At 47.4% G+C, this 27,476-nt stretch overlaps 1 protein-coding gene across 2 annotated transcripts in view; it reads left to right on the top strand.

Annotated features, from left to right (window-relative positions):
- ldlrad3 (low density lipoprotein receptor class A domain containing 3) overlaps positions 1-27,130 on the top strand; it is a 209,834-nt gene extending 182,704 nt beyond the window's left edge. Inside the window, exons 5-6 of one of the 2 annotated variants that reach the window (XM_086007555.1) lie at positions 9,527-9,890; positions 12,486-27,130. In XM_086007555.1, the coding sequence (XP_085863681.1) occupies positions 9,527-9,890; positions 12,486-12,672 (551 nt within the window). In that variant the 3' untranslated portion in view covers positions 12,673-27,130. Of the gene's footprint in view, positions 1-9,526; positions 9,891-12,482 lie in introns of both variants that reach the window. The other variant, XM_086007554.1, reaches the window with a different exon arrangement.
- Positions 27,131-27,476: the final 346 nt, after the last annotated feature.

Below are 27,476 nucleotides of genomic sequence, written 5' to 3'. Positions count from 1 at the left end.
GTTTAAACAAGTAACTACAGGAGAACATCGAGTGTAGGTCTGCTCAGTTCGGAGGCTCCACGAGGACTGCTCGGGCGGTCCCGTGGTTGACATCATGACGTCATCACGTTCTTCTCGCCAGTGGGGGATCACGTGATGAACGGCGTGACGTCATCGCGTTTACCCGTGCTGTTGAAGTAATCACGCTCTGTACAAGTAAACAGTAATAATAAAGATACAGATTCAGGCTGCAGCTAACATGTTGTTAAAGGGAATTATATACAAATGATCTGAGTCCTTAAGTGGCTCCGCCACAATGTTATCTTTTTTTCTGTGCCTCAGTGACATTTTCCCTCTCTTTCCCCTCAGTGTGACATTTTCTCTCCCCTTCCACATCATGATGTTATCCTCTCGGTTCCTCATTATATGTTCTCCCTCTCTCCCTTATTGTGACATTATCCCGCTATCTCCCTCATGCTGACATAAGCTAATTCAAAAAATAAATATAACGCATTGAAATAGAAAGTATTAATTCTTCCTGAAGGTACTTTAGAAGAATAATAAATAAATCAATAGCTAGCAATCTCTCTGAATTTATCTGGAGTCACCTTTATGTATGGTACCCCCAGATGTGGTAGAGTCCCTGTACTATACAGTGCTGTACACAGCCTATAGAATCGGGGTCATATCACAAGTGGGCAGGCATGTGCACAACTCATAGGGCCCTGTACGATCGCAGTGTCGGCAGAGGGGCTGGGAGCAGATTTGGTCAGTGCTTTATCCTGAAGGAGATATAATATGAGACCACAAGGATATTTTTTATGGAACAGCAGCTTCTTTAAGAGCGAACACTTTTTTCCCCCCCTGCGATTTGTAACACAGAAAAAATATATGAAAAAAAGTTGATTATTTGGAATGAACTCAGATGATTCATTTACCTCTTAAAAACAAACATGATTAAAAGCAAAACAAGGAGAGGAACATAGGCACAGAGTAATTCTTGTGCTGGGAGAGGATTAATGGGAAATGGCTGGAATCTGAGTACATTGCTGGTGGTAACTCAGCTTCTTCAGGATCTGGAAAACATCAGTGTGTTTTGGATTGGCTGCATTTGCCAGCTTTTGGCTGCCTGCTCATAAATAAGAATTGATTCCTTCTAGTCATGGTTTGTTTGAATGTTTCTCTACCGAAAAGGTCTCTCTGTCAGTCCCCTCCCTAATTATTCTTTGAATAGCTTTTTTGGAGGGGTAGTGAGATAATCAAGATGACAGATAGCACTACTGGGAATTGGTGTATTCACAGTCGATGTGAGTATCGAGCACCTCCAGGTCTCATGGGGTACTAATGGACACAATCCAGAGCACAACACCTGTAGGCACGGAATCATCAGTCTTCGTCATGCCTGGCTGGTGTAGGAAGTGAAACTCACATTGGTGCAGCGGTATAATAGCAAAATACTGCAGATGCTGGAAATCTGAAATAACAACAGAAAATGCTGGAAATACTCAGCAGGACAGGCAGCATCCGTGGAGAGAGAAACAGGGTTAACGTTTCAGGTCTGGGACCCTTCATCAGAACTGGAAAAAGCTGGAAATGTAACAGATTTTAAGCAGGTTGTGGTTATAGCACACCGGCGGGCCAATAGAACGGCTCTCACTGTGGCTGCGGCCATACTGCAATTGATCTAAGGTTCTTGATGAGGCAGAGCAAAAGCAGGGGTAAAAAACAGAGTGTTCGCTCTTGAAGAAGCTGGTGTTTCTTTAAAAATATCCACCTGGACTCATATGACCTGCCTCTAACCTGGGTTGTCCATCATGGCGTATCTAACCTGTGTCCCTATGCAGCCACCTCAAGCCCCAGCAATCCAGCCCTTGAAGGCCAAGCAACACGGTCGTATCATAACTCTTACCCACTGCGTTGTCCTGTTGTATTTTGTGGGCCTGGCGGTTGGGAACGGGCTCTTCTTAACACTGTTGCCTGATTGGTGGGTTAAATCCTAAATACGAGGACAGAATCTATCGACAACTTGACATTAAAATATTATTTCAACATGGATTTAAACTTGATACGTGCTTCATGGTACATAGATATGTAGCCCACAAAGACAAAGGTTTGGACATCCCTGCTACACACCTGGGAGAGCTTGGTGGCGTAGTGTAGAGAAATGTTATTCTTCAATAGACCCTGCTCTACCCGAGCTGGGAATGATCAATGCTGACACTGGTCTCATTTATAAAAACATCGATTCGATTCCCAGCCACATTAAAGGGACAAAATTCACCCCCAAGACTTTCAATGAATAAAATAAATAGTTCAAAAGACTGACAAGAAAATTGAAACCCACAACTCAATTCCTAGCCTGAAGTTATTTAAAGGGCAAACGTGCATCATAATCTTTGAAATTCTTCACTTTCGTAAACCTGTGTATGACAGGAATCAGAGAATTCTATCCGTTTCTCTCCCGGCTGCACATCTGGTTGCCCGAGGGGATGTTATGGTTTTGTGCAACAAATTCCTTTCCCCGCCCCCGACCTCACAAGGGTGTGCTTAATGCGGCAGGATCAGGAAACTCTGACGGTTACTGCAGTCTCTGTCAGATCGCCTTCTGTTAACAAACTGAGTGCTGCCATGGAATAGCAGTGAGGACTGCGAGACTGGCTTCACCGTCGGAACCCAGCATTGGTTCAGAGCCAGGCCTAAGATGTGTCACTGCTCCAAAGAAGGAAGATCTGTATGCTTTTCCCACTCCCAATTCCCAACCCACTCGCACTTCTTCCAACATTTCTGAGGTAGCTGTATTAGGAAGATAAGAAAGCACTGGGGGTATAACTTCCACAAGCAGCTAACTACTACCATTCAGAACATCAGGATAAACTCCATATCCACAGTGATAATATTAGTGATTCACCTACTCTCTTATTTGCTAAACAGTCAACTTCAAATAAACAGAAACTGAATCAAAGCATAGAATTCCAATGCCCAAACCCTTTCCATTCATTCCCACTGTTTGGAATTGCAGTGACCCAACTCCTCCTCAATCCCGTCAGATGTAGCTCAGTGGTAGCACTCTCGCCTCTGAGTCAAAAGGTCGTGGGTTCAAGTCCCACTCCAGAGACTTGAGCCCATAATCTAGGCTGACACTTATTGCAGTATTGAAGGAGTCCTGCAATGTTTGCACTGTCGGAGGTGTTGTCTTCCAGATGAAACGTTAAATAGAGACCCTGTCTGCCCCTTCAGGTGGATGTAAAAGACCCCATGGCAATATTTCGAAGAAGAATAGGAGAGTTCTCCCTGGTGTCCTGGCCAATATTTATCCCTCAACCAGCATCACTACAATAGATTATCTGGTCATTTTCACATTCCTGTTTGTGGAGCCTTGCTGTGTGCAAATTGGCTGCCGCGTTTCCTACATTACAACAGTGACTACACTTCAAAAGTACTTCATTGGTTGTAAAGCAGTTTGGGACATTTTGAGGTCGTGAATGGTGCTATATAAATTAAAGTCTTTTTTATACAGAAGCCTAATGGATCTAACCAGTTCCTTACCATTATATGGAACAGCCTCAAAGCCTCCTTGAAAAAGTGTAACATCCCCACCGACACCTGGGAATCCCTGGCCCAAGACCGCACAAAGTGGAGGAGAAGCATCCGGGAAGGCGCCGAACACCTCGAGTCTCTTCGCCGGGAGCAAGCGGAAGCCAAGCGCAGGCAGCACAAGGAGCGCACGTCAACCCAAGCACCCCACCCACCGTCTGCCCCACCTGTGACAGAGACTGTAGGTCCCGCATTGGACTCATCAGTCACCTGCGAACTCATTTTTAATGTGGAAGCAAGTCATCCTCGGTTCCGAGGGACTGCCCAAGAAGAAGAAGAAGAATGGAATTTTTATGGATCTTATCCCTTCACTTCCATTACATGGAATTCTAATGAGTCAAATCCATTCCCCTTCATTCTCACTGTACAGAACATCTTTTACATCAAACCTATTACCATTCACTATCATCATGTAGATTTACAATGGAACCAACCTCTTCCAGCACAGGCTGGTTGGGCTGAATGGCATGTTTCTGTGCTGTATATTCTATGCAATTCATGATTAACTCGCACTAGTATAAACACCACTGCCAAATGGCACTTCAAGATTGAAGCACATTATTAAAATCATTTCTGTGTATAATATAGGTTTTACTTAAGTGTCAGATATGGAAAGGAAGTGTATTCCTATAAGAAGGAAAAGAAACATAGGCAAAGGCTCATGGAACTAATGGCTATCTGAATTGGAAAGTGGTTTGGCAAGAAGACATAGAAAATCACCATAAATGCAAAAAAACTCCAGAGGAGGAACTAGCAGGCTTCTACAGTGGTCTGTCCTGCGTCTCACTGAGATCTCCTTTTTCAAATAAACAATTTGGAAAAGGATACTTGTAAAATTCTAAAGATATGCTGACAGCACCAAGCTACATGTCTGGGTGACCAACGCAAGGGAAATGAGCAGCGTTTAGAGAGATCTGGATCAATAAGGCAGAAGGGCTATAGATTGGTAGTTGAATTTTAGTGCCGATGAATATAACATTTTGTTTAGAATGGATTGGGAAATAGTAAATGCATACAATATGAGGAAGCTGTATCTTAGAACTGTGGTGAAGGAAAAGGATTGGAGGGTGATTATTAATTAGATCCCAGCCAGGATATTTCTTCAATGAGGCAAAAGTGTTGGCTCAATGTCAACGTAAAGCTAATCAAATACTGGGATGGGCCGTCAGGGCATTTGACAGTTAATTGAAACCGGTCATTCTAACCTTGTATAGATCACTGATAACCCACAGCTGGAATATCAATTCACATTTTCTGACAATAACCAACATAAAATCTAATGCATTGTCTGCAGTTTTGGGACTTCTGATGCATTGGCGAGGATTCAGGGCAAACGATTCCAGGACTTGGGACTCTGGGAGGAGAGCGAGTTGCACAACTGAACTTGTTTCCTTTCGAACAAAATGAGACCGAGAGGATCAGGTCTTGTTCTGAGAGATGCAGGTGATTTGGGAGTGAGCAGCTGATTGAACATAAAACCACGAGGACGGGTGTAAAATTAATAAGTAATTTCTTCAAAAAGGAGTTGGATAAATATTTGGCTGGGAACATGCGTGGAGGTTATAAGCACAAATAAAGACGCAGATGATAAGTTGCACAAATGTTCCTGTGTTGCTGGGCCTGGTGGTGGGGGAGGGGACAAGTCTGCAGAGAGCAACAGGACAATCAAGCGGCAAAAACCTAGTAATGGATAAATGTTCCATTTTGCCTGATTACCTTTCACGCAGAACTTTCTTTCAGGCAGATTGAATGGGTGAAGCAGGGTCCGTGAAGGGGTAGATTGTACCCAGTGTGGGGCTAGTGGACTGAATTGACTTTTCTTGTACCTTGTGCTGTTAATTATTTTCCAGACAGATATTTTGCAAAGCAAAAATTGTCACCTGTCACAAAGACAGAAAAAACTAAAGCAATCCTTCAAATTTCATCAGAAATATTGGGTTATTCATCTCCTATAATGTAAGTGGAATCAATGCACTGTTTATTTGATTCTGAAATATAACGTTACTCTGACCCATGTATTCTACTGGAACTTAGTTAATTATTTTAATACCTCATGCAAATAAAATAGATTCAGGAGCTTTGTAGGGATGAAGTTTGAAAAATTGCCGAACTGACTTTGGGAAGAAACAGCCGTGCTGAATCAAAAGAGAAGGGAGTTCAACCTGGGGTCTCCATTTGTAAGAAGAGATTTTAAATGAAAGAAGTGGTCAGGGTCTGGAGTGCCACCCTCAGGCCAGGATTCTGGTGGCAGCCTCGTGTGACAGGTTCCCCACTGAGTGAGTTTTCCGGCTGCCTAGTGAAGTTGTAGGGAAGGGAGAATGGGAGAAAAGCATTGGGCAAGACCAATGGAGTTAAAATACAGGTCCGCCATGATCTCATTGAATGGTAGAACAGGCTCGAGGGGCAGAATGGCTTATTCCTGTTCCTGTATTGCTAGAAGCCCATAGAATAGGTCCTCCGGCCAATTAGGGGGGTGGGCAAATCTGGCAGATGGGGACAAAGTTGGTGATAATGCGAGAATGTTTTTAGCAGAAATGTCCTAATTTTTAAAATTAATACCAACAACGTGTATAATTCAGCTCCATGTGCTCACTGAAGCTCAGTGTTACATTCCTACATTACAATAGTAACTACACTTCAAATGTACTTCATTGGCTATAAAGCGTTTTGGGACGTCCTGAGGTTGTGAAGGGCGCTATATAAATGCATGTCCTTCTTTCTTTCTCTGTCCAGCTCCCTGTGTAATGCACTGATCAGTACCCACAGTTCCCTCTGGGTATTGCATACATCTACTTCTGTAACGCACTAAGTTCATACAGTTCTCTGTGTAGTGTGGTGTGTCAGGTAGTGTACTGTTCCGTCAATATAGCTGCTCATGAATAATCCATTCACTCCCATTGTATAGAATTTCAATGGTCCAAATCCCTTCCAACTCACTCCCATTGTATAAAATTACAGTGTGCCAAACAGCTTCTTATCTGTCCCCCCATGCACAACGTTCCGATGGGTTAACCCCCTCCTATTCAAGCCGACTGTTTAGAACCCCTGAGCCAAGCATTTATTGACCCCCCTTCCCAGTTATCTTGAGTAATGTTCACTGATGAACCCAGTGCCAAATCTGACCCAGAGACAGCAGCGTATTGTAGAAGCCGCGTTATTTTATTGTACGTTTATGTTACCAAAGTATTTCCTGTTTTTGTTTCGACTGAATTTGTGAGTAAAGGATTTAATGAGCTGTCAAAAGATTTAACAACAGGCTGCTCTCATCCCAGTTCAGAGAAATGCTGATTCAAATACAAAATATAATGACCAAGGAGTTCAGTGTTTATTATGTTGGAACTGTACTTAAAAAGAACCTTCACACAGATAACTGAAATTGTCCCTGCAGCTAAACTCCCGGGAGATGTGAATGTATTTACAAGCCTGAGTGAGAGTTTGAGTCCCTGATCCCACTTGTTTACTGCACAGTGTGTGGAAGCTTTTGAAAAATAAAGAATATTTTGGCAAACATTTTGAACATCCCTCGATGACTAATTTGTTGTTGGGCTGCAATTACTCTAATGAAAATTCATGAGATGTTGGAGCGTTCCGACAGAATGGCGGGGTCCTAATTGGAGGTCCAGCTGGCCCGGGACATTTCCTTTCAGTCGTGTGAGCCACGATGGTCCCCGAGTCCAGATCGGAATGTCAGTGTCCTGTTACAATGGTGCCTTTGTTTAGGTTGGAGCTGCCCTGTGTTCATTAAGGCCGCGGAACCACACTTTGTTTACCACAGAGCGACTTTCAAAGGAAGCGACTTCACTTCCTTGATGAAGCGTGAAAGGACATAATTTAACTGCAAGGGACACAAAACAAAGTCTCTGCAGGGCCCAGCAACTTGGGAGATCATTTCCATATTTAAAGCTACAATATAATTTTCTCTGAGAATATTTGCAGTTTTACTTTTCTTGAAAATATTTCCATATTAAGATCTGTTTCGGAGCTTGAGGAGCGGCTGGAGTCATTGCAAGGCATACGGGAGGCTGAGAATTTCCTGGCGTGCACGTTCCAGAAGGTGGTCACCCCGCAGCTGCAGGATTGTAAGTGGGTGGTCATCCGCCAGGGTAGGAAGAGGCAAGCAGTGCAGGAATCCTCCGGGACTGTGGCACTCTCAAACTGATTTTCCGGTGACGACACCTGGGCAATGTTCCCTTTCATTTTTTTGGGTGCGTGGCCCCTTTAAGGGGCTGCGCGGCCCATTCAAAATACCACGCACGCGCGGTTTTTCCTATTTAAAAGCCGGTGAGCCGGCTGCATGGGAGCTGGCCGTGCCGCTTAAAGGGAACATTGCACCTCAGGGGAAATGCAGTCTGGAGCACATCCTCGGCACCGTGGGGCAAATGACTGTACAGGGGGTCACAGCAAATTGTAGAAATGCAGTGGTATTAGAGAATTCGATAGTTGGGGAATATACAAGCGTTTCAGCGATCACCGACGTGAGTCCCGCATGGTGTGTTGCCTCGCTGGTGCCAGGGTAAAGGACATCACTGAACAGATGCAGAACATTTTGCTGGGGAAGGGGAAAAGCCAAAAGTCGTGGTCCATGTTGGAACCAATGACAGGTAGGAAAAGCATGGAGGTCCTACAGACAGAGTTTCAGGAGCTAGGGAGGAAGTTAAAAAGCAGGACCTCAAAGGTAGTAACCTCTGGATTACTCCCAGTGCCACGTGCTAGTGAGTATAAGAGCAGTAAGATAAGATAGGTTAACGCGGGATGGAGAAATGATGCAGGAGGGAGGGCTTCAGATTCCTGGGGCATTGGAACCAGTTCTGGCACAGGAGAGACCTGTTCAAGGTGGATGGGTTGCACCTCAACAGAACTGGGACCAATGTCTTCTCAGGGAGGTTTACTAGTGCTGTGGGGAAGGATTTAAACTAATTCGGCAGGGGGAGGGACTCCAGGATGAAGCATTAGAGAGGAGATACAAGGCGCAGAGAGAACTGGGAGAGCCAAACACCATTAGAGTAAAAAGTAGTTCATAAATAGGAGGGATCACATGGGGGGGAAATGCAAGGCTAAGATGGGTTTAGAGTGCATGTGTATAAATGCTGGGGTATGGTAAATAAAGTAGCCACATGGGATTATGATATAGTGGCAATAACGGAGATCTGGCTCAAACAAGCGGAGGAATGGGTACTTAATATTCCTGGCTACAATGTAATCAGGAAGGATAGGACAGGGAAAAAAGAAGGGGGCGGCAGTATTGATCAAAGATAGTGTTGCAGCACTCGAAAGGGATGATGTAGTTGATGGTTCTATTTGGTTAGAATTAAGGAACAATAGTGGAGCTATTACGCTGCTGGCTGTATACTATAGGCTAGCAAATAGTGGGAAGGAGAGAGCGTGTACAGCTTTTAAAAAAAGAATCAGACAAAAGCAATTGATGTCTAATTGACCCCAGGATATGCCTAACAGCAATTAGTCTCTAACTGACCTCACTCCCTGCCTATTCACCAGAATTAGATAATGTGACCTTAAAGAGACAGGCCAGTGAAACACAGCTGTTTCTTAGCAGCAGAGAAACACATTGTGTGTCACAGAGTATAATGGTCCAGTCCTTATAAAAAAAAAATCCTCCGATTTACTGTAAGCAACACTATGGTACTAGTAGACTCTGTGATGCCATCTGTGTTGTAACGAAAAGCCCTTGCCGACTGTGAAGTAATAGTAAACATGTTCCCTTGTTATTTTAATCAGAGCAGGAGATTGCAATGGCCATAAAGTAAGTATTTTGAGCGAACTCAGCAGGGGCCAGAGCGGCTTTCAGTTCCTCTATGCGATCTGTTTTGTGCTGCCAGATTATATCGCGGCACATCCATTTGCCTCACGTCTGCCAGGAATTTTCCAGATTCTCTGTTTGTGCTCTTGGAGTGTTCATTGTTCTCAATAATCCCCCAGCCTTTCCTTTTCGCAGAAGACAGTCTGGACAGCGATCGCAATTACGTCACATCCGATATCCACTTCCCGTACTATCCGAGTGTCATCTTCGCCATCATAGGCAGCTCCGTTGTCTTTGTCCTGTTGGTAGCACTGCTTGCCATGATGCTGCACCACCACCGGAAGCGGAACAACCTGATTGGGCACGTCACGCCACCCCTGCACCGCCTGCAGCACCCGCTGCTCCTGTCGCGGCTCGTCATCCTGGACCGCACCCACCACTGCAGCGTCACATACAACACCAGCAACGGCATCCAGGTCACATCCAGCTCCATGTACCACCAACCGCTGGCGATGGAGGAGGTGCCGCCCTCATACTCCGAGGCTGTGCTAGAACAGAGGTAAGGAGCCATTTACCCCAACAAAACCGCTTATAATTAATGCTTTGGTTGGTTAACTCTTAAATCAAACCGTTACTGACAGCAGGGTGTGTTACGGCTAGATCTCGTGCTCTATAAAGGGTCGTCTCCGTCACATTGGATACTTTTAATAAATTGTTTTGTGACAAAGCAGCCCCCTTTATTGGCACCCCATCCACCACCTGAAGCATCCAATCCCTCCATCACTGTAGTTGCAGTGTGTATATCTACAGGATTCACTGTAGCAACACGCCAAGGCTTCTTCGACAGCACCTCCCAAACCCGTGACCTCCACCGCCTGGAAGGACAATGGCAGCAGGTGCATGGGAACACCACCGCCTCCAAGTTCCCCTCCAAGTCACACACCATCCTGACTTGGACATAAAGCACCGTTCTTTCAAGGTCGCTGGGTCAAAATCCTGGAACTCCCTCCCTAACAGCACTGTGGAAGCACCGTCACTGGATGGACTTCAGCGGTTCAAGAAGGCGGCTCACCACCACCTTCTCAAGGGCAGTTAGGGATGGGCAATAAATGCTGGCCTTGCCGGCGACGCCCACATACTGAGAATGAATAAAAATAAATATGGCGGCATGGTGGTGCTGTTTGTTGAATTGTGTTTTGCCATGAAACAGAAGGGGACCTTTGAATGGGTAGTTTATGGGCAGATCCTGAAAGTTTCTCATTGAATCGTGTGTTGGGACTGATCAGCCTGGAGTGATAATTTATTGGTAAACTATCCAGTAGAATTTGATGCTGAATCTTTGGTGCTGCACTAGTGATGTCAATTTGTGTTCATGAAAGATCATTCAAATTTCATTCTGACTTCACTTAGTCAGTTACGAGAAAAATTGAACATCAAGCCATTCGGACAGGTCAATAGACAGGAAAAAGAAAGAACTTGAATTTGCATAGTGCCTTTCATAGTCTCACGACGTCCTGAAGTGCTAACTCTTAGAATTTATTTATAATTAACCAGAATGTAGAACATACGCATGAGCAGCTTTCAAGTAACTGTACCGTGAGGTGCCGGCTCATTAATTAATTTACCAAGTGCAGAATGCACGTGGGCTTGTGGGGATCATTTATCTTACTCGGCAGTGTGAGGGGGCTGAAGTGACATTATTCCGCTTTAATTTCTCATTAAAGTAAATAAAGCTTCAGCACAGTTGCTCCAGGTAGATAAGAATATAAAGTGGGAAGAACTCCATTTGGCCCATCAAGTCCACTCTGTTCAGGGTCTGTGTGTATTTATTCTACCATAGAGTTCTACCAGGAGGCGGGCCGTCTATTTAATAAATATTATAATGAGGCTGGAAGCCTCTTCTTTAACCTCCATTTTGTCTTAACTGTAGCTGGTTGGGTTTTGCACACCTCGTAAAACCTGGCAGCTACAGCAAGGCGAGGACTGATGCATCCAGGAGGTAAGTGCCTTTACACCAACCTCCTGGATCCAGGGTCCCTACCTAACCCACCCTCCCCCCACGAGGCCTCCGATCACCCTCCCAGGCCTCCAATCCCCCCACAAGACCTCCATCCCGACCTCCTTCAGCCCCCAATCCTCTTCAGACCCGCTCCCCTCCATCCTCCTCCGGCCCCCAATCTTCTTGCCGCTCCCACCCACCCCCATAGCCGCGCCCTCCCCCCCCACCCACCCCCATAGCCGCGCCCTCCCCCCCCACCCACCCCCATAGCCGCGCCCTCCCCCCCCCCCCCACCCACCAATCTTCTCCCGGCCCGGCCCCCACTCGATCCCTCTCTCCCTCCTCTCTGCGGCTTAGCGCTGCAGGCCTACCCGGCTGGAGCCAACCAACCTCTCCACCTGACTGGCTACAGGTGGGAAACAGAGGTTTCCCATTCAAATCAGGCCCTGCCGTTAAAGTCAGCAGGGCCTGCAGGAAACACGTTCACTCAGGTTTCCCGACTGCTTCGGAGCCCGCCCCACTTCCAACTCGCCTTCCCATTAAAATTCAGCCCCTTCTGTTTAATGGGACCGTGATAGTGGGACTCTCTCTTTAATGGGGCCCTGTTAGTGAGACTGTCTGGTTAATGGGACCGAGATAGTGGGACTCTCTCTTTAATGGGGCCCTGTTAGTGAGATTGTCTGGTTAATGGGACCGTGATAGTGGGACTCTCTCTTTAATGGGCACTGTTAGTGAGATTTTCTGTTTATTCTGAGATATGCGGTGGTGGGGGGAGTGGAAATTTCCTCAGAGATTTTCCCACGCCGCCGTAACTTCGGGGAACATGTACATAACCAGGGATCCCGCGGCGATTACGGCAGTGGAGCTGGAGAAGCTCGGAGGAAGTTCAACCCCCAATCCCCCGGAACCTCTTATTTTGGAATGAGTTGCAGAAACATCAGTGCGGCGCTCAGAGGGTTAAGTGGTATCAGTGCTAAATACAATTCATGAGCGCAAATGCACATGAATGGTGGACACCAGTTCAAACTGCCCTTGAGTGTTCACTGGATTGGCGGGAAGGCCATCAAGTGCTTATCGGAAATCCCCAGAGCTTCAAAATTCTACATTAGCGGTCTGTGTGTGCCTGTACTCAGTTTCCTCTCATTTTCCCAGCAGACCACCATGGTTTGACCTCCCACCTCCACCATACCTCTCAGAAACAGAGATCAGAGGTCATCCTGAGCTGCCCCCTTACCGCTCCAGGGCAGGAAGCACCTTGAGCTCGGAACATCCCAGTAGCCTACAGGAGAGTGCCGAAATGAGAGACTGCCTGCTCAGCGCCAGATCGGAGGAGGGGCTGTGAGCAAAGCCTGCAGCGGAGAAGTGGAACGGCAGTTGTGTTCTTGCACTAGGTATTATTTAAAGAGCCTTAGTTGAAGGATTTAACTCGAGAAGCAAAAAAAAAGACTTCACACTCTTTAATCTTGTTGACTTGTTTCATCTCTTCATTGTGAAGACACGACTATGGCATCCAGCTGTATGATCCTGAGTAACAAAATCCAGTCGCCTTACTGATGTTTCACCGTGGAGGCCTGCTATTTGTCGGCGACGACCAATCAAATGTCCTCAGACATGGGTGGCGAGTTGGGTCCACCTTGCAGAATCCACTGGAGACTGGACTGTAAATCTAAACAGCAAATGCAAGAATATGAAGTTTTGAGATGCTTGTTTGCTGCCAGGTCTCTGGTACAGATGATGGGTGCGCACACCCGCAGCAACCGAGAGCAAGACGCAAGTAGATGTTGTGACTTGCCGGAGAGCTTCAAGCGCCATACCTGGGCGTAATGGAAACGAGCAGAATGCTGCTGATTTTTTACGATTGCGTTGCTTGTTCTAAAGTGTTATTGCATTTCAGAATCTGAAGCGCAGTGTCTGTACATTCTGGCACTTCTGCTCTTGGTATTCAAGTAGAACAGAGTTGCTGTTTGTCGTGTGAGGCAGCTATTTCTTGGACTGTGATTCTCTTCCTTTTCTCCATTGCCCTTCCTCAAGCTGAAGCACGGCTGACTGCTTCTACGCGGTTCTCCTCAGCAGAGTGGGTCCTGACGCAGTGCACGCTGGAGTCACCTCACCATTCGTAATCGGCAGCTCATTCGGCGTAGCGTGAATAGAGGCGTAACTCACTTACGCTGTCATTTCCCTGCATTTTGCGCCGGAAAACAAACCCGACACCTTAGATGCACCATTCCAACGGCACAAGTTTCCAGGAAACTCTGGGCCAACTATCACTTTAACTGAAAATAAGAAAGAGGGAAAAGAGCGCATGACAGATGTCCATGTTGCAGCATCTGCTCGACCATAATCTCACCCCCAGCCACCACATCTGGGTATCAGTATAGTGGTCGTTTTGCACCAGGCTGTGCCTGGCCAGAAATTAGGCAAAGGTGCATAGCAACATAGCTGAGGAGAGTCCACAGCTGTTTCCTGCCGTGCTGGAGCTGGCTTTTCACCGTCGCCTTTGGTGCTGGTGGAAATGAAAGTTCACCACTATCTTGAGAATAAAGATGTGTTTTAAGGTGCAGACTAATACCTGGAATGGGTGGGTTGTCTTATGAGGAAAGGTTGGACAGGCTAGGCTTGTATCCGCTGGAGTTTAGAAGAGTAAGAGGTGACTTGATTGAAACAGAAGATCCTGAGGGGTCTGGACAGGGTGGATGTGGAGAGGATGTTTCCTCTTGTAGGAGAATCTAGAACTAGGGGTCACTGTTTAAAAATAAGGGGTCGCCCATTTAAGACAGAGATGAGGAGAAATTTTTCTCACAGAGGCTCGTGAGTCTTTGGAACTCTCTTCCTCAGAGGGCGGTGGAAGCAGAGTCTTTGAATATTTTTAAGGCAGAGGTAGATAGATTCTTGGTAAGCAAGGGGGTGAAAGGTTATCGGGGGTAGGTGGGAATGTGGAGTAATCAGATCAGCCATGATCTTACTGAATGGCGGAGCAGGCTCGAGGGGCCGAGTGGCCGATTCCTGCTCCTAATTCGTATGTTCGTATGTTTCAAATAAAGGCCTTCGGCTGGACACCGTTGCCCTGTGGAATGTCACTCAGTCAAGGTTGTCTCTAACAACCTGATGACATCACGTGCAACATCTGGGTGTATTTTGGGATTCAGACACTCGGACACATGTTGCACCGTCATGAAGGGCTGATGACAAAAAATACATCCAGCTGTTCCAGAACCAAGAAATTCACATCTGACAAAGGGTTTCACCTGAAACATGAACCTGTCTTCTCTTTCCAAGCACTGACAGACTTGCTGTGTGTTTCCAGCAGTTTTAGTTTTTATTCCGAGATTCACTTCTCCTCTCCAAAATGATAGTGCTGCCCCGAAAAGAGAATCTGGCTTTTGTAACTGTTCAAAAATACCTCCTTGCAAAGCATTACAGTGGGCTTGGTGTGTTTAATCATATTATTTGGGCTCTTATGGAATGAGGGGGAGGATCCTCTGTCATTAGTCAAACAAAACGGTAAACCATTCAACCAGGATGTGTTTATCATTTCACTACATGTAGAGAAAACCTTCCCAACACTGTTTATCTTCAATATCAGCTGACCTTTGCCAAGTCAAACACACATAATGTTGGTACACACACAACTCAGGAAAGGTAAATAAACAACTGATCATTGAATTTTATCAAAGATACATTCCATTATAACAAATCCCCTCCGATTATATAAAATTCCACCATGCCAAGCTTCTGTCCCACATATAAAGTGCCACTGGAGCACACTCACCACACACTGTATAAAATTACAGATTTACACTGTACCAAACTCCTTCCCCACTGTGCAGAATTACACTGTACAAAGCCCCTCCCCACTGTGCAGAATTACACTGTACAAAGCCCCTCCCCACTGTGCAGAATTACACTGTACAAAGCCCCTCCCCACTGTGCAGAATTACACTGTACAAAGCCCCTTCGCATTGTGCAGAATTACACTGTAAAAAGCCCCTCCACACTGTGCAGAATCACACTGTACAAAGCCCCTCCCCACTGTGCAGAATTACACTGTACAAAGCCCCTCCCCACTGTGCAGAATTACACTGTACAAAGCCCCTCCCGACTGTGCAGAATTACACTGTACAAAGCCCCTCCCCACTGCAGAATTACACTGTACAAAGCCCCTCCCCACTGTGCAGAATTACACTGTACAAAGCCCCTTCGCATTGTGCAGAATTACACTGTACAAAGCCCCTCCCCACTGTGCAGAATTACACTGTACAAAGCCCCTCCCCACTGTGCAGAATTACACTGTACAAAGCCCCTCCCCACTGTGCAGAATTACACTGTACAAAGCCCCTTCGCATTGTGCAGAATTACACTGTACAAAGCCCCTCCCCACTGTGCAGAATTACACTGTACAAAGCCCCTCCCCACTGTGCAGAATTACACTGTACAAAGCCCCTCCCCACTGTGCAGAATTACACTGTACAAAGCCCCTCCCCACTGTGCAGAATTACACTGTACAAAGCCCCTTCGCATTGTGCAGAATTACACTGTACTAAACTCCATCCCCACTGTGCAGTATTACACTGTACAAAGCCCCTTCGCATTGTGTAGAATTCCACCACATCAGCGCCCCTCCCATTGAATAATATTGCACTACACCAATCCCCATCATATTTCATATGATTCTACAGTATCAAGCATCCTCATTGTGTAGAATTACACTTTAACAATCCCTCTGCCATTATATAGAAGCCCATCATAGTGTATAGAATTTCACACCAAGCCCCTCCTATTCTAGAGAATTCCACCGTACCAAACCTCCTTCCATTGTAACAAACCCCTCTCATTCTTTCACATTGTATGGAATTCCCTGTACACCCTGCTCCCATTGTATGGAATTCCCTGTACACCCTGCTCCCATTGTACGGAATTCCCTGTACACCCTCCTCCCATTGTATGGAATTCCCTGTACACCCTGCTCCCATTGTATGGAATTCCCTGTACACCCTGCTCCCATTGTATGGAATTCCCTGTACACCCTCCTCCCATTGTATGGAATTCCCTGTACACCCTGCTCCCATTGTATGGAATTCCCTGTACACCCTCCTCCCATTGTATGGAATTCCCTGTACACCTTCCTCCCATTGTATGAAATTCCCTGTACACCCTCCTCCCATTGTATGGAATTCCCTGTACACCCTCCTCCCATTGTACGGAATTCCCTGTACACCCTCCTCCCATTGTATGGAATTCTCTGTACACCCTCCTCCCATTGTACGGAATTCCCTGTACACCCTGCTCCCATTGTATGGAATTCCCTGTACAGCCTCCTCCCATTGTATGGAATTCCCTGTACAACCTGCTCCCATTGTATGGAATTCCCTGTACACCCTCCTCCCATTGTATGGAATTCCCTGTACAGCCTCCTCCCATTGTTTGGAATTCCCTGTACACCCTCCTCCCATTGTATGGAATTCCCTGTGCACCCTCCTCCCATTGTATGGAATTCCCTGTACACCCTCCTCCCATTGTACAGAATTCCCTGTACACCCTCCTCCCATTGTATGGAATTCCCTGAACACCCTCCTCCCATTGTAAGAAATTCCCTGTACACCCTCCTCCCATTGTATGGAATTCCCTGTACACCCTCCTCCCATTGTATGGAATTCCCTGCACAGCCTCCTCCCATTGTATGGAATTCCCTGTACACCCTCCTCCCATTGTATGGAATTCCCTGTACACCCTCCTCCCATTGTACAGAATTCCCTGTACACCCTCCTCCCATTGTATGGAATTCCCTGTACACCCTCCTCCCATTGTAAGAAATTCCCTGTACACCCTCCTCCCATTGACTGGAATTCCCTGTACACCCTCCTCCCATTGTATGGAATTCCCTGCACAGCCTCCTCCCATTGTATGGAATTCCCTGTACACCCTCCTCCCATTGTATAGAATTCCCTGTACACCCTGCTCCCATTGTATGGAATTCCCTGTACACCCTCCTCCCATTGACTGGAATTCCCTGTACACCCTCCTCCCATTGTATGGAATTCCCTGCACAGCCTCCTCCCATTGTATGGAATTCCCTGTACACCCTCCTCCCATTGACTGGAATTCCCTGTACACCCTCCTCCCATTGTATGGAATTCCCTGTACACCCTCCTCCCATTGTATGGAATTCCCTGTACACCCTCCTCCCATTGACTGGAATTCCCTGTACACCCTCCTCCCATTGTATGGAATTCCCTGCACAGCCTCCTCCCATTGTATGGAATTCCCTGTACACCCTCCTCCCATTGTATGGAATTCCCTGCACAGCCTCCTCCCATTGTATGGAATTCCCTGTACACCCTCCTCCCATTGTATAGAATTCCCTGTACACCCTCCTCCCATTGTATGGAATTCCCTGAACACCCTCCTCCCATTGTAAGAAATTCCCTGTACACCCTCCTCCCATTGTATGGAATTCCCTGTACACCCTCCTCCCATTGACTGGAATTCCCTGTACACCCTCCTCCCATTGTATATAATTCCCTGTACACCCTCCTCCCATTGTATAGAATTCCCTGTACACCCTCCTCCCATTGTATGGAATTCCCTGTACACCCTCCTCCCATTGTATGGAATTCCCTGTACACCCTCCTCCCATTGTATATAATTCCCTGTACACCCTCCTCCCATTGTATGGAATTCCCTGTACACCCTCCTCCCATTGTATGGAATTCCCTGTACAGCCTCCTCCCATTATATGGAATTCCCTCTACAGCCTCCTCCCATTGTATGGAATTCCCTGTACACCCTCCTACCCATTGTATGGAATTCCCTGTACAGCCTCCTCCCATTGCATGGAATTCCCTGTACACCGTCCTCCCATTGTATGGAATTCCCTGTACACCCTCCTCCCATTGTATGGAATTCCCTGTACACCCTCCTCCCATTGTACAGAATTCCCTGTACACCCTCCTCCCATTGTATGGAATTCCCTGAACACCCTCCTCCCATTGTAAGAAATTCCCTGTACACCCTCCTCCCATTGTATGGAATTCCCTGTACACCCTCCTCCCATTGACTGGAATTCCCTGTACACCCTCCTCCCATTGTATGGAATTCCCTGCACAGCCTCCTCCCATTGTACAGAATTCCCTGTACACCCTCCTCCCATTGTATATAATTCCCTGTACACCCTCCTCCCATTGTATGGAATTCCCTATACACCCTCCTCCCATTGTATAGAATTCCCTGTACACCCTCCTCCCATTGTATGGAATTCCCTGTACACCCTCCTCCCATTGTATGGAATTCCCTGTACAGCCTCCTCCCATTATATGGAATTCCCTCTACAGCCTCCTCCCATTGTATGGAATTCCCTGTACACCCTCCTACCCATTGTATGGAATTCCCTGTACAGCCTCCTCCCATTGCATGGAATTCCCTGTACACCGTCCTCCCATTGTATGGAATTCCCTGTACACCCTCCTCCCATTGTATGGAATTCCCTGTACCCCCTCCTCCCATTGTACGGAATTCCCTGTGCACCCTCCTCCCATTGTATAGAATTCCCTGTACACCCTGCTCCCATTGTATGGAATTCCCTGTACACCCTGCTCCCATTGTATGGAATTCCCTGTACACCCTCCTCCCATTGTATGGAATTCCCTGTACACCCTGCTCCCATTGTATGGAATTCCCTGTACACCCTCCTCCCATTGTATGGAATTCCCTGTACACCTTCCTCCCATTGTAAGAAATTCCCTGTACACCCTCCTCCCATTGTATGGAATTCCCTGTACACCCTCCTCCCATTGTACGGAATTCCCTGTACACCCTCCTCCCATTGTATAGAATTCTCTGTACACCCTCCTCCCATTGTACGGAATTCCCTGTACACCCTCCTCCCATTGTATGGAATTCACTGTACACCCTACTCCCATTGTATGGAATTCCCTGTACACCCTCCTTCCATTGTATTCAATTCCCTGTACACCCTCCTCCCACTGTACAGAATTCCCTGTACACCCTCCTCCCATTGTATGGAATTCCCTGTACACCCTCCTCCCATTGATTGGAATTCCCTGTACACCCTCCTCCCATTGTATGGAATTCCCTGTACAGCCTCCTCCCATTGTAGAGAATTCCCTGTACACCCTCCTCCCATTGTATAGAATACCCTGTACAACCTCCTCCCATTGTATGGAATTCCCTGTACACCCTCCTCCCATTGTATGGAATTCCCTGTACAGCCTCTTCCCATTGTGTGGAATTCCCTGTACACCCTCCTCCCATTGTATGGAATTCCCGGAACCCCCTCCTCCAATTGTATGGAATTCCCTGTACACCCTCCTGCCATTGTATGGAATTCCCTGTACACCCTCCTCCCATTCTATGGAATTCCCTGTACACCCTCCTCCCATTGTATGGCATTCCCTGTACAGCCTCCTCCCATTGTACAGAATTCCCTGTACACCCTCCTCCCATTGCATGGAATTCCCTGTACACCCTCTTCCCATTGTACGGAATTCCCTGTACACCCACCTCCCATTGTACGGAATTCCCTGTACACCCTCCTCCCATTGTATGGAATTCCCTGTACACCCTCCTCCCATTGTACGGAATTCCCTGTACACCCCCCTCCCATTGTACGGAATTCCCTGTACACCCTCCTCCCATTGTATGGAAATCCCTGTACACCCTCCTCCCATTGTATGGAATTCCCTGTACACCCTCCTCCCATTGTATGGAATTCCCTGTACACCCTCCTCCCATTGTATGGAATTCCCTGTACACCCTCCTCCCATTGTACGGAATTCCCTGTACACCCTGCTCCCATTGTATGGAATTCCCTGTACACCCTGCTCCCATTGTATGGAATTCCCTGTACACCCTGCTCCCATTGTATGGAATTCCCTGTACACCCTGCTCCCATTGTATGGAATTCCCTGTACACCCTCCTCCCATTGTATGGAATTCCCTGTACACCCTGCTCCCATTGTATGGAATTCCCTGTACACCCTCCTCCCATTGTATGGAATTCCCTGTACACCTTCCTCCCATTGTATGAAATTCCCTGTACACCCTCCTCCCATTGTATGGAATTCCCTGTACACCCTCCTCCCATTGTACGGAATTCCCTGTACACCCTCCTCCCATTGTACGGAATTCTCTGTACACCCTCCTCCCATTGTACGGAATTCCCTGTACACCCTGCTCCCATTTTATGGAATTCCCTGTACAGCCTCCTCCCATTGTATGGAATTCCCTGTACAACCTGCTCCCATTGTATGGAATTCCCTGTACAGCCTCCTCCCATTGTATGGAATTCCCTGTACACCCTGCTCCCATTGTATGGAATTTCCTGTACACCCTCCTCCCATTGTATGGAATTCCCTGAACACCCTCCTCCCATTGTACAGAATTCCCTGTACTCCCTCCCCCCATTGTACAGAATTCCCTGTACACCCTGCTCCCATTGTATGGAATTCCCTGTGCACCCTCCTCCCATTGTATGGAATTCCCTGTACACCCTTCTCCCATTGTATGGAATTCCCTGTCCACCCTCCTCCCATTGTATGGAATTCCCTGTACACCCTCCTCCCATTGTATGGAATTCCCTGCACACCCTCCTCCCAATGTATGGAATTCCCTGTACACCCTCCTCCCATTGTATGGAATTCCCTGTACACCCTCCTCCCATTGTATGGAATTCCCTGTACACCCTCCTCCCATTGTATAGAATTCCCTGTACACCCTCCTCCCATTGTACAGAATTCCCTGTACACCCTCCTCCCATTGTATGGAATTCCCTGTACACCCTCCTCCCAGTGTATGGAATTCCCTCTACACCCTGCTCCCATTGTATGGAATTCCCTGTACACCCTCCTCCCATTGTATGGAAATCCCTGTACACCCTACTCCCATTGTATGGAATTCCCTGTACACCCTGCTCCCATTGTATGGAATTCCATGTAGAGCCTCCTCCCATTGTATGGAATTCACTGTACACCCTCTTCCCGTTGTATATAATTCCCTGTACACCCTCCTCCCATTGTATAGAATTCCCTGTACACCCTGCTCCCATTGTATGGAATTTCCTGTACACCCTCCTCCCATTGTATGGAATTCCCTGTACACCCTCCTCCCATTGTATGGAATTCCCTGTACATCCTCCTCCCATTGTATAGAATTCCCTGTACACCCTCCTCCCATTGTTCGGAATTCCCTGTACACCCCCCTCCCATTGTACGGAATTCCCTGTACACCCTCCTCCCATTGTATGGAAATCCCTGTACACCCTCCTCCCATTGTATGGAATTCCCTGTGCACCCTCCTCCCATTGTATGGAAATCCCTGTACACCCTCCTCCCATTGTACGGAATTCCCTGTACACCCTGCTCCCATTGTACGGAATTCCCTGTACACCCTGCTCCCATTGTATGGAATTCCCTGTACACCCTCCTCCCATTGTATGGAATTCCCTGTACACCCTCCTCCCATTGTGTGGAATTCCCTGTACACCCTCCTCCCATTGTGTGGAATTCCCTGTACACCCTCCTCCCATTGTATCGAATTCCCTGTACACCCTCCTCCCATTATATGGAATTCCCTGTACACCCTGCTCCCAGTGTATGGAATTCCCTGCACACCCTTCTCCCATTGTATGGAATTCCCTGTACACCCTCCCCCCCATTGTATGGCATTCCCTGTACACCCTCCTGCCATTGTATGGAATTCCCTGTACACCCTCCTCCCATTGTATGGAATTCCCTGTACACCCTCCTCCCATTGTATGGAATTCTCTGTACACCCTCCTCCCATTGTACGGAATTCCCTGTACACCCTCCTCCCATTGTACGGAATTCCCTGTACACCCTCCTCCCATTGTACGGAATTCCCTGTACACCCTGCTCCCATTGTATGGAATTCCCTGTACACCCTCCTCCCATTGTATGGAATTCCCTGCACAGCCTCCTCCCATTGTACAGAATTCCCTGTACACCCTCCTCCCATTGTATATAATTCCCTGTACACCCTCCTCCCATTGTATGGAATTCCCTGTACACCCTCCTCCCATTGTATAGAATTCCCTGTACACCCTCCTCCCATTGTATGGAATTCCCTGTACACCCTCCTCCCATTGTATGGAATTCCCTGTACAGCCTCCTCCCATTATATGGAATTCCCTCTACAGCCTCCTCCCATTGTATGGAATTCCCTGTACACCCTCCTACCCATTGTATGGAATTCCCTGTACAGCCTCCTCCCATTGCATGGAATTCCCTGTACACCGTCCTCCCATTGTATGGAATTCCCTGTACACCCTCCTCCCATTGTATGGAATTCCCTGTACCCCCTCCTCCCATTGTACGGAATTCCCTGTGCACCCTCCTCCCATTGTATAGAATTCCCTGTACACCCTGCTCCCATTGTATGGAATTCCCTGTACACCCTGCTCCCATTGTATGGAATTCCCTGTACACCCTCCTCCCATTGTATGGAATTCCCTGTACACCCTGCTCCCATTGTATGGAATTCCCTGTACACCCTCCTCCCATTGTATGGAATTCCCTGTACACCTTCCTCCCATTGTAAGAAATTCCCTGTACACCCTCCTCCCATTGTATGGAATTCCCTGTACACCCTCCTCCCATTGTACGGAATTCCCTGTACACCCTCCTCCCATTGTATAGAATTCTCTGTACACCCTCCTCCCATTGTACGGAATTCCCTGTACACCCTCCTCCCATTGTATGGAATTCACTGTACACCCTACTCCCATTGTATGGAATTCCCTGTACACCCTCCTTCCATTGTATTCAATTCCCTGTACACCCTCCTCCCACTGTACAGAATTCCCTGTACACCCTCCTCCCATTGTATGGAATTCCCTGTACACCCTCCTCCCATTGATTGGAATTCCCTGTACACCCTCCTCCCATTGTATGGAATTCCCTGTACACCCTCCTCCCATTGATTGGAATTCCCTGTACACCCTCCTCCCATTGTATGGAATTCCCTGTACACCCTCCTCCCATTGATTGGAATTCCCTGTACACCCTCCTCCCATTGTAGAGAATTCCCTGTACACCCTCCTCCCATTGTATAGAATACCCTGTACAACCTCCTCCCATTGTATGGAATTCCCTGTACACCCTCCTCCCATTGTATGGAATTCCCTGTACAGCCTCTTCCCATTGTGTGGAATTCCCTGTACACCCTCCTCCCATTGTATGGAATTCCCGGAACCCCCTCCTCCAATTGTATGGAATTCCCTGTACACCCTCCTGCCATTGTATGGAATTCCCTGTACACCCTCCTCCCATTCTATGGAATTCCCTGTACACCCTCCTCCCATTGTATGGCATTCCCTGTACAGCCTCCTCCCATTGTACAGAATTCCCTGTACACCCTCCTCCCATTGCATGGAATTCCCTGTACACCCTCTTCCCATTGTACGGAATTCCCTGTACACCCACCTCCCATTGTACGGAATTCCCTGTACACCCTCCTCCCATTGTATGGAATTCCCTGTACACCCTCCTCCCATTGTACGGAATTCCCTGTACACCCCCCTCCCATTGTACGGAATTCCCTGTACACCCTCCTCCCATTGTATGGAAATCCCTGTACACCCTCCTCCCATTGTATGGAATTCCCTGTACACCCTCCTCCCATTGTACGGAATTCCCTGTACACCCTCCTCCCATTGTACGGAATTCCCTGTACACCCTGCTCCCATTGTATGGAATTCCCTGTACACCCTGCTCCCATTGTATGGAATTCCCTGTACACCCTGCTCCCATTGTATGGAATTCCCTGTACACCCTGCTCCCATTGTATGGAATTCCCTGTACACCCTCCTCCCATTGTATGGAATTCCCTGTACACCCTGCTCCCATTGTATGGAATTCCCTGTACACCCTCCTCCCATTGTATGGAATTCCCTGTACACCTTCCTCCCATTGTATGAAATTCCCTGTACACCCTCCTCCCATTGTATGGAATTCCCTGTACACCCTCCTCCCATTGTACGGAATTCCCTGTACACCCTCCTCCCATTGTACGGAATTCTCTGTACACCCTCCTCCCATTGTACGGAATTCCCTGTACACCCTGCTCCCATTTTATGGAATTCCCTGTACAGCCTCCTCCCATTGTATGGAATTCCCTGTACAACCTGCTCCCATTGTATGGAATTCCCTGTACAGCCTCCTCCCATTGTATGGAATTCCCTGTACACCCTGCTCCCATTGTATGGAATTTCCTGTACACCCTCCTCCCATTGTATGGAATTCCCTGAACACCCTCCTCCCATTGTACAGAATTCCCTGTACTCCCTCCCCCCATTGTACAGAATTCCCTGTACACCCTGCTCCCATTGTATGGAATTCCCTGTGCACCCTCCTCCCATTGTATGGAATTCCCTGTACACCCTTCTCCCATTGTATGGAATTCCCTGTCCACCCTCCTCCCATTGTATGGAATTCCCTGTACACCCTCCTCCCATTGTATGGAATTCCCTGCACACCCTCCTCCCAATGTATGGAATTCCCTGTACACCCTCCTCCCATTGTATGGAATTCCCTGTACACCCTCCTCCCATTGTATGGAATTCCCTGTACACCCTCCTCCCATTGTATAGAATTCCCTGTACACCCTCCTCCCATTGTACAGAATTCCCTGTACACCCTCCTCCCATTGTATGGAATTCCCTGTACACCCTCCTCCCAGTGTATGGAATTCCCTCTACACCCTGCTCCCATTGTATGGAATTCCCTGTACACCCTCCTCCCATTGTATGGAAATCCCTGTACACCCTACTCCCATTGTATGGAATTCCCTGTACACCCTGCTCCCATTGTATGGAATTCCATGTAGAGCCTCCTCCCATTGTATGGAATTCACTGTACACCCTCTTCCCGTTGTATATAATTCCCTGTACACCCTCCTCCCATTGTATAGAATTCCCTGTACACCCTGCTCCCATTGTATGGAATTTCCTGTACACCCTCCTCCCATTGTATGGAATTCCCTGTACACCCTCCTCCCATTGTATGGAATTCCCTGTACATCCTCCTCCCATTGTATAGAATTCCCTGTACACCCTCCTCCCATTGTTCGGAATTCCCTGTACACCCCCCTCCCATTGTACGGAATTCCCTGTACACCCTCCTCCCATTGTATGGAAATCCCTGTACACCCTCCTCCCATTGTATGGAATTCCCTGTGCACCCTCCTCCCATTGTATGGAAATCCCTGTACACCCTCCTCCCATTGTACGGAATTCCCTGTACACCCTGCTCCCATTGTATGGAATTCCCTGTACACCCTGCTCCCATTGTATGGAATTCCCTGTAGACCCTGCTCCCATTGTATGGAATTCCCTGTACACCCTGCTCCCATTGTATGGAATTCCCTGTACACCCTCCTCCCATTGTATGGAATTCCCTGTACACCCTCCTCCCATTGTATGGAATTCCCTGTACACCGTCCTCCCATTGTATGGAATTCCCTGTACACCCTCCTCCCATTGTGTGGAATTCCCTGTACACCCTCCTCCCATTGTGTGGAATTCCCTGTACACCCTCCTCCCATTGTATCGAATTCCCTGTACACCCTCCTCCCATTATATGGAATTCCCTGTACACCCTGCTCCCAGTGTATGGAATTCCCTGCACACCCTTCTCCCATTGTATGGAATTCCCTGTACACCCTCCCCCCCATTGTATGGCATTCCCTGTACACCCTCCTGCCATTGTATGGAATTCCCTGTACACCCTCCTCCCATTGTATGGAATTCCCTGTACACCCTCCTCCCATTGTACGGAATTCCCTGTACACCCTCCTCCCATTGTATGGAATTCTCTGTACACCCTCCTCCCATTGTACGGAATTCCCTGTACACCCTCCTCCCATTGTACGGAATTCCCTGTACACCCTCCTCCCATTGTACGGAATTCCCTGTACACCCTGCTCCCATTGTATGGAATTCCCTGTACACCCTCCTCCCATTGTATGGAATTCCCTGTACACCCTCGTGCCATTGTATGGAATTCTCTGTACACCCTCCTCCCATTGTATGGAATTCCCTGTACACCCTCCTCCCATTGTACGGAATTCCCTGTACACCCTCCTCCCATTGTACGGAATTCCCTGTACACCCTCCTCCCATTGTACGGAATTCCCTGTACACCCTGCTCCCATTGTATGGAATTCCCTGTACACCCTCCTCCCATTGTATGGAATTCCCTGTACACCCTCCTGCCATTGTATGGAATTCCGCTGTAATATAACCACCTCCCACTGTATTGTAGGTCATCCAAAACTCTGCTGCCCGTATCCTGATTCATGTCCCATTCACCCGTCACTCCTGTGCTCGCTGACCTACATTGGCTCCCGGTTAAACATTGCCTCGATTTTAAAATTCTCATGCTTGTTTTCTAATCCCTCCATGGCCTCATCCTTTCCTATCTCTGTAATCTCCTTCAGCCCCACAAATCTGCTCTTCTCCAGTTATGGCCTCTTGAGCCTTCTGTTGCCTAGGCCCCAAGCTCTGGAATTCCTTCCCTAAACCTCTCCGCATCTCCAGCTCTCTCTCCTCCTTTTAAACACTCCTTAAAACCAACTTTTTGGTTGGTAGAGCCGAAATGGCCTCTATCTGCACTGTGGGGTTTCTGTGATTTCTGTGAACTTCTTTGACCAATCTTTTGGTCATCTGCCCTGATATCTCCTTATGTGGCTCGGTGTCAAATTTTGTTTGAAATACTTCTGTGAAGTGTCTTGTAATGATTTACTACATTAAAGGCACTATATCAATACAAGATGTTGTATTAAATTACATTGTACAAAGCCCTCTCCTATTATACAGAATTACACTCCACCTTCAATTCAGTCCCATTATATTGAATGATGTTATACCAAAACCCTTCCTAGTGTATACAATCCCACTGTACCAAAACCCTTCCCATTGTATATGATCCCACTGTACCAAATCCCTTCCCATTGTATATAATCCCACTGCACCAAACCCTTCCCATTGTACACATTCCCACTGTACCAAACCCCCTCCCATTGTATACAATGCCACTGTACCAAACCCCTTCCCATTGTATACAATCCCACTCTACCAAACCCCCTCCCATTGTATACAATCCCACTCTACCAAAC

This window comes from Somniosus microcephalus, chromosome 15, assembly GCF_052327205.1.
Source record: "Somniosus microcephalus isolate GS21.2 chromosome 15, FLI_Smic_1.0, whole genome shotgun sequence".
Taxonomy (NCBI): Eukaryota; Metazoa; Chordata; class Chondrichthyes; order Squaliformes; family Somniosidae; genus Somniosus; species Somniosus microcephalus.
The sequence above is the reverse complement of the archived record's forward strand: the minus strand, read 5'-3'. Positions and strand labels throughout refer to the sequence as shown.